The sequence below is a fragment of the Peromyscus eremicus genome, unplaced genomic scaffold (genome assembly GCF_949786415.1).
Source record: "Peromyscus eremicus unplaced genomic scaffold, PerEre_H2_v1 PerEre#2#unplaced_192, whole genome shotgun sequence".
Lineage (NCBI taxonomy): Eukaryota > Metazoa > Chordata > Mammalia > Rodentia > Cricetidae > Peromyscus > Peromyscus eremicus.
Window position 1 is genome coordinate 387,177 of NW_026734429.1, and position 8,750 is coordinate 395,926.

Below are 8,750 nucleotides of genomic sequence, written 5' to 3' on the forward strand. Positions count from 1 at the left end.
CTGCTCATGGATTGGTTGACTTTGTGCTCAGATGGTCAGAGGTAGAGTGTATTTCTTTGGCTCTGGTTTCAGTGTAAAACTGAATTTTTTTCACTGGCTCTGGTTTTAGTTTCCAGGTGTGTTTTTTTAGTTGACCTTTTATCTTACACACAAGGCTTTATAAACTACTAAATTCAATAAATCCATGATTTTTACAAGGGCAAACATTGTAAAAATGGACATCATAATGCATGAACAGATTGCTGACATTGTCAAATTGTTTTTTGCAAAATGAACACCCTTGTGTAACTGAATGCAATTATTTTGGATAAGGATCTTACCAAATATTTTATAATAATAAGTCCTCAGTACTTTTTTTTGTAGGTACTCAAAGACTATTGCAATATGCAAAGGCTTTAAGAGATTGACTGAACAGAAAAAAAATTCATTCGTGTATAAAGAGCAAAACTGTACAACACTGACTATATTTGTAGGGTTTCTCTGCAGTATGACTTTTTCTAATTATTTTAAAAACTACTGATACATACAAAGGCTTCATCACACTGATTACATTCATACAGTAGGTGTTGTTTCATGCATTTGAAGAGTACTGTGTGTGAAAAGACCTCACCACATTGATTAACATTGATTAAGTTCATGGGGTTTCTTTCTAGGATGTGATTTTTCATGCATTTGAAGATGACTGTGATGACAAAAAGCTTTACCACATTAATTATGGTCATAGGTTTTTCCTCCAGCATGTCTTCTTTATGTATTTGAAGAGTACTGTGATGATCATAGACTTTACCACATTGAATACATTCATAGGTTTTCTCTCCAGGATGTCATCTTTTATGTTATTTGAAGAGTACTGTGATGAGCATAAACTTTACCACATTGATTACATTCATAGAGTTTATCTCCAGTGTGTGTTCTTTTTATGCATTTGAAGAGTTTGGTGATATGCAAAGGCTTTACCACATTGATTACATTGATAGGGTTTCTCTCCTGGATGTGTTATTTTATGACTTTGAAGATGACCATGTTGTGCAAAAGCTTTACCACATTGAATACATTCATAGGGTTTCTCACCAGTATGTGTTCTTTTATGTACTTGAAGATGACTATGTTTTGCAAAGGCTTTACCACACTGATTGCATTCATAGGGTTTCTCTCCTGTATATGTTCTTTTGTGACTTTGAAGATTACCATGTTGTGCAAAGGCTTTACCACAATGATTACATTCATAGGGCTTCTCTCCAGTATGTGTTCTTTTATGCCTTTGAAGATGACTGGATCGTGCAAAGGCTTTACCACACTGATTACATTCACAGGGTTTCTCTCCTGTATGTGTTCTTTTATAACTTTAAAGATGACCATGTTGTGCAAAGGCTTTACCACACTGATTACATTCACTGGGTTTCTCTCCTGTATGTGTTCTTTTATGGCTTTGAAGATGACCATGTTGTGCAAAGGCTTTACCACAGTGATTACATTCATAGGCCTTCTCTCCAGTATGTGTTCTTTTATGCCTTTGAAGATGACTGGATCGTGCAAAGGCTTTACCACACTGATTATATTCACAGGGTTTCTCTCCTGTATGTGTTCTTTTATAACTTTGAAGATGACCATGTTGTGCAAAGGCTTTACCACAATGATTACATTCACTGGGTTTCTCTCCTGTATGTGTTCTTTTATGGCTTTGAAGATGACCATGTTGTGCAAAGGCTTTACCACACTGTTTACAGTCGTAGGGTTTCTCTCCAGTATGCCTTCTTTTATGTATTTGAAGAGTACTATGATGAGCATAGGCTTTTCCACATTGATTACATTTATAGGGTTTCTCACCAGTATGTGTTGTTAAATGCCTTTGAAGATTACCATGTTGTACAAAGGCTTTACCACATTGAATACATTCATAGGGTTTCTCTCCAATATGGGATCTTTTATGTATTTGAAGAATACTGTGTTGTGCAAAGGCCTTACCACATTGATTACATTTATATGATTTCTCTCCATTATGTGTTGTTTTATGCACTTGAATATGACTGTGACAGCCAAAGGCTTTACCACATTGATTACATTCATAGGGTTTCTCTCTAGTGTGTATTCTTTTATCCCTTTGATGGTGAATGTTACATGCAAAGGATTTAACATATTGAACATATACAGAAAGTTTCTCTCCAGAATCTCTTCTTTCATGGTTGCAGGGATAATTAGAAGATGTAAAAGCTTTAACACATTCAACACACACTTGAATCTTTATATCCATATAAATTGATTTTACCATTTGGTCCAAATGTAAAGAGGAATCAGAGCTTAAAGTTTTATCATTATGTTTACATTCATTTTTTTTCTTTTCATTAATAGTTGTTTTGCATTTATGAAGATACCTGTGATGGTAACATCCTTTGTTACATGGTTTGTAATTACAGAAATTTTCTCTATATGAGATTTTTTACATGTTTGAAGAGAACTGGAAAAACTTAGAACTTTACCACCCTTATTGCATTCATAAACTTTCCTATACTTTGATTCATATTACAATTGCTAAGTGAACTAAGCCCAAGAGATTATTGATAAAGTACTAGTATTCATAAGACTTTTCTGCTTTGTAAGTTTGTTGATGTATTAACAATGAAACTATAAAATCAATTACTTGTATTCTTGAATCAAATTCAACAATACACTCAATATGGGATTGCTACATATCTTCACATTGTTCTGAGAGAGAAGTATGTTATGTGTTTCCATATCCCTATTCTCATATGCCTTGTATCCATAGTTGCATATGATACACTTAGGGATGGAAAAATAACAAATAAAAGTGTTCCACATTGAATTCACACAGTCTGAATTTCTGTTTCTCATAGACATGTGGTAAGTGATTAAGAATTCTCCACAAAAACGTTCCTTTATTCTTGACTCTAACTGCTACACTTATTAAATTTAGCCCAGTCATAAAATGTATATGAGTAACACTAGCTTTACTATGGACTCTTTGCTTACTAAAAGGTTTTGAAGATATACTTAAAACCTCCTCAATGTGTATACATTTCGTAATATGAGTTGTATGAAATAAATAGATTGACAATTCCACAGCATATCTCTCATAGTGCTATGGTTTAAAGTGTGATATCTGTTGAGAATTTTTTTACTTGTATTCTTTCTTAAAATAATACCTTGCAAATGCTATTCATCTACCTGACATTGAGGTCTATGTTTTTGTGAGAATTTAATAATCATCAAAGCACATTAATATGTGCTTATTTACACTTTTACTTTTGTATAAATCTTACAGGACACATGATTTTTTTCAGAGGCACATTTGCATCAGTTTACACTTGAAACTTACCTTTCATGTCTTCTAGAGGTTTGATGATGTTCTTCAGTATTATGGTCTATTATGTATCCTATAATACAGTACCAGAAAATGGCCTATTATTGAAAACTGTGTGAAATTTAAATTACTATATTCAATGAACCTTAGAAGCATGCCTGATTTATTCACCTCACTCTTCTTTCTCAATCAAATTACAGAATAGTCATCCCAAACTAAGGAACAATTGTTTCCTTATTTTAAAAAGTGAAGTAAAATTCGGTCATACCTATAGTAGTCAGGTTTCTGTAGGTCTCCATCATCACATCTTTGTAGAGATTCTTCTGGGAAGGATCCAGCAAAGTCCACTCTTCCCAAGTGAAGTTGACATGCACATCATCATAGGTCACTGCATTCTAAAATATACCACACACGTGTACAACAGAAAGCATGATACTGACAACATTGTAAATGCATAATTCTTTGACAATGTAGTCGTATAATTCTGGTGATTCCCACATTTATTCCATGACATAGCTGTTATAATGTAATCACCAAGCCACTTTAGAAGGAAACTGAATAAGACATTCACCTCTTTCATTTCTGTACCCCGTGAATGGGGAATGGGATATCACCTTGCAAGAGACATGCCTATTAAAAATATGGAGACACAAGTAAACAGATCAACAGTACAGAGTACATATGAGAGAAAATGTATGAACAATTACTAAGTATAAGAAAGAAAAACAAGATGGACATGCTGGGTGTATTGGTTCACACCTTAACCCCTGCACTCAGAAGTGAGAGTAAGGTATATCTGCCTCAGAGTTGAATGCCAGTCTTTTTTTTTTTTTTTTTTTTTTTTTTGGTTTTTGGAGACAGGGTTTCTCTGTGTAGCTTTGCGCCTTTTCCTGGAACTCACTTGGTAGCCCAGGCTGGCCTCGAACTCACAGAGATCCGCCTGGCTCTGCCTCCCGAGTGCTGGGATTAAAGGCGTGCGCCACCACCGCCCGGCTAAATGCCAGTCTTATATATGCAATCAGTTCCAGGATATCCAGAAGTACATGTTAAGATGCTGTTTCTCATGCAAAAATTATTCAAAAAAACAAAATATATAGAAAGAACTCAGAGGTTTTTATTGGCATTTCTACAAAGAGTTATGTACTCATTCCAGTTCTGTATTCATCTTCCAGAAACCTGAAATGTCCCAATTTAAACTATAACATCACTGTGATTTTACTAAAATCATGTTCAAATCATGTTTAAATAGCTACAAATGGACAGATGAAAGCTTTAGCAATATAAATGTTGATCATAAATAATCAACACAGGGCCGAAGAGATGGTTCAAAAGTAAAGAGCTCTTGCTGGCCTTGTAAATGGTTCTGCTTAGTGATATGTCCCATTATATTTGGATTATTTAGTTTGTTGTTTAATTTCTTGATTTATTTATTATTCTGAGAGGTAACCCAGAATCACAGACAAAAACATAGTTTACTCATTTATAAGTGGATATTAGCACAGTCAATTATAGTACAATCCTTAGATACAGAGTGGTAAGAACAGCTCCATGGGAAATTCGTGGATCTTCCTGAGAAGAGGAAATAGAATAGATTTTGTGAGTTCACTGGAGGCAGGTGAGGATGGGAAAGGGAAGGATTTGATGAGTAAGGAAAGGACAGAGGAGAAGATTACTGAAAAGATGATTGGAGTAGGGAATCTTTTAGTGAGGGATATGAAAATGTAGTGCAGTGTAAACATCATTCCTCACCAAGATGCAGGTGAAGCAGAAGGTGCAGAGACTGGCCAGTCAGCTACAGCAAATGACCATTGAAAGAAATTAGCTGTGAGATCTCCTGATTTTTATCACAGAAGAGAGCATGAAGAATACTTTTTCATTCTTTCAAACCCTGTGGTTTCAATCTCAGGTCCACTCTGTCATCATTAATTCATTTTATACAAGGTTTGTGTTTCTGGTAGGCTGCATCTTCAGGGTATACTTTTGCCCAAAATCATGTCTCTGAATTCTTCCCAAAGGCAGAACCTCAAATGTGGACAGGAGTATCATGAGGACATAGACTAAATTTAACTAAATGAAGTTGCCATACATATAGCACACTTTGGTATCTAACTCAAATGTTTCAAAATAGAAATGAAAATGCATTGATCTCCCCCATCAGTCTTGACTAAACATAGTAACTAATTTACTTCCTTCAAGCCTACGATGAAAAGAAAATGAAGTAAAATTTTTTTCTTCAAGCTGAAGACAACTGTGATATCTAAAATCTGTACCAAGTTGTTTACATGAATAAATTTTTTCTCTTGTATGAGTTTGTCCCTATTTCCTGACTTTAATGTGATATAAATAGGCTTTAAAGTATTTTCACAGCTAGAGACATGGTTGGGCAATTAAGGAAAATTCATCCCCAGGAATAAGACATGATTTTGACAACTTCCTTTAGTTCTTGCTACAAGAAGATCCGAGAGGATAACATTTTCAGAAACTAGCATGCAAATTCACATACCCCCCCAAAAAATGTACTGACATCACATACTTAAAATTAAAACAACTCTTTAAAGTAACATTTTTTCATTGATGAAACTTTTTCATTTGTAAGCATGCATTGCTGTAACACAGGTATTGAGACATTTAAATGTTTACAGAGATTTTCTTCACTGTGAATTGGTTCATATAACAGAAAGCAAGCATGTACACTTGAAGTCAAAGAAATCCTTTTCAGATAGTGGCATCATTTGTGAAGGTTTAGGAAATGCTGTTGTGCTGAGGAAATATGTCACTGGGGGTAGGATTTCATAATTTACTTCCACACATCATTTTCAATTCCCACTCTGTGCTTCATGGAGCAAGCTAAGGATGGAGCTCTCGATTTAGCTGCCATGTCTGACACTTGATGCCATGCCACTTACATGCTGATCCTGGGGCTAAATAAAGCTCATTATAAGTTGACATAGACACTACATAGCAGGAACAGAAAAGGAACTAATACAAATCCATAAAGTTTTACACCTGAATTATTTATTTAATATAATTAAAGAAGAGTATAAATTCTAAAAATACTACATTATTATTTAAATTCATAGTGCAAGTGTTTAGCTCTGGAAAGAAAAGTTCCCTGAGTATCAAAAGTTAGGTTACACCTACACTTCAGAGTGGAAGGTATCCTGGATATACACAATTGAGAGGGCAAAGATATCCTGGCTGTTGGTGTGTCAGGCTATAACTGAAGCTGTAGAGGAAAGGTTTCCAGGATACCTACAGCTCTCAAAAAAAAAAGCTGTGAAAGAAAGCTGGATACCTAAAGCTGTGAGGAGATAGGAATACTGGCTGTTAGAAAGTCAGGCTAGTCCTGAACGTTTGTCCCAGTGTGGGATGGTTTACTTGAAGGATGTGGCAAACCTGCTCCTCTTCAAAAAAGAGCCATTACAGCTTAGCTGAGCTACACTCAGCTAAGAGAGTTTTCCAGCAGAGATGGTTCCTATAGGTCTCAATCATCACATCTTTGTAGAGATTTTTCTGGGAAGGATCCAGCAAAGTCCACTCTTCCCAAGTGAAGTTGATATGCACATCATCATAGGTCACTGCATTCTAAAACATTCCATACATGTGAACAACAGAAAGCATGATACTGACAACATTGTAAATATATAATTCTTTGACAGTATATTCATACAATTCTGGTGCTCACTATCTTACTCCATTACATAGTTGTTATAATGTAATCACCAAGTCACTTTAGAAGAAAACTGAAAAGGGTTTTCACCTCTGTCAATTCTGTACTCTTTGAAAGGGGTATCACCTCACAAGAAAAATGCCAATTAACAAACATACACAGACAAGTAAACAAAACAACAGTACAGAGTACACATGAGAGAAATTGTATGAACTAACTACAAAGAAGAAATAAGATGGACAAGCTATTGGCTAACGACTTTAATCCCAACACTCCAAAGCCGGGTGCAGGTATATCTGCCTCTGAGTTGAATGCCAGAATAGTATATGTAATCAGGTCCAAGACAGATAGAACCTAGATGAGCAACTGTCTTTGTGGTAAGGTGGAAGAGTAACAGTGGGTATATGCACAAAAGTGGTATAACTGGATCTTGAGGTAGATTGACTCCCAATTATCTGAGGATATCATATTGATTTCCACAGTGCCTGTATTAATTTGAACCTGTGACAGCAATGAATTCCCTTGGTCCATATTTTTTCCAACATTAGCCGTCACTTGAGTTATTGATCTTAACCATTCTTTTTTTTTTATCTTAACCATTCTTACAAGTGTAAGACAAAAGCACAAAGTAGTTTCAATATGCATTTGCCTGATGGCTAAGAATGTTGAAAATTTTTTCAAGTGCTTCTCAGCCACTTTAGATTCTTCTACTGAGAATTCTATTTAGAGGTATACCCCATTATAATTGAATTATTTGGTTTGTTGTTGAGTTTCTAAAGTTCTTTATTATCTTTTGTGAGAAAACCCAAAAGCACATAGACAAACATGTTGTACTCACTCATATATGAAAATTAGCTGTTAAGTAAAGTACACTCACAATACACATAGTTAATCACAATACAATCCACAGATGCATAGAGGCTAAGTAAGAACAGCAGCTCTAGGGTATATGCATGAATCTCACTGGGAGAAGTATATAGAATAGATTTTGTGGGTGCACTGGAGACAATTGGAGATGGGAACAGGATTGGTCAGGTGAGTAAGGAAGGGACAGAGGAGAAGACAGGGAAAGATAACTGGATTAGGGGAGATTTTAGCAGGAGACATGGACACAGTGCAGTGCAAACTTCATGGAACCTAATAGGGTGACCCCAGTGAGGAGTCCTAATTATCAAGAATTCAGAGGCTGGCTGGATAGTGATAGCACATACCTTTAATCCCAGTACTCAGAAGGCAGAGGAAGGCAGATCTCTGTGAGTTTGAGGCCAGCTTTCTCTAAAAGGTGAGTTCTAGGACAGGCTCAAAAAGCTACACAGAGAAAAAATAAATAAACAAACAAAAGAATACAGAGGCTGAACCAACCATCTTCTGTAAACACACAACACTCTCAGTGGTAGGATTGGGACACCAAGTTAGACACAAAACACTCAGCTAACACTTGTCCTTCCTGAAAGATATGCTGGAGCAATGGTGGCTCAGAGTGTCTAACCAATGAATGGCTAGTGTAAATTGTTGCCCAAGCTATAAAAGGAGGCTCATGCCTTACAAAGCCTAGATGAATAGGAACTGCAATAGGATGGTCCAGAAAACTAGGAAAGGACCAAGTACAACTGACCAAGGAAAATACAATGAGATGATGTATAACTATATTCTGTTATAATCAAAGATTTGTGTCTAGCCTAAATGTCATCAGAGAGGCTTCTTTCAGTAGATGATGGGAGCACATGCAGAGATCCCTACACAAACATGAGGATGAGCTCT

The 8,750-nt window shown here is 35.8% G+C and overlaps 1 protein-coding gene across 1 annotated transcript; it reads right to left on the reverse strand.

Moving 5' to 3' along the window:
- Nucleotides 1-996: 996 nt before the first annotated feature.
- LOC131901673 (zinc finger protein 844-like) lies at nucleotides 997-3,710 on the reverse strand. The gene is made up of 2 exons (XM_059252779.1): nucleotides 3,586-3,710; nucleotides 997-1,761 (listed from the first exon to the last, which is right to left on the reverse strand). Exons 1-2 carry the CDS (start codon nucleotides 3,619-3,621, stop codon nucleotides 997-999), a joined length of 801 nt encoding a protein of 266 aa, XP_059108762.1. The 5' UTR covers nucleotides 3,622-3,710.
- Between the last annotated feature and the right edge of the window lie 5,040 nt (nucleotides 3,711-8,750).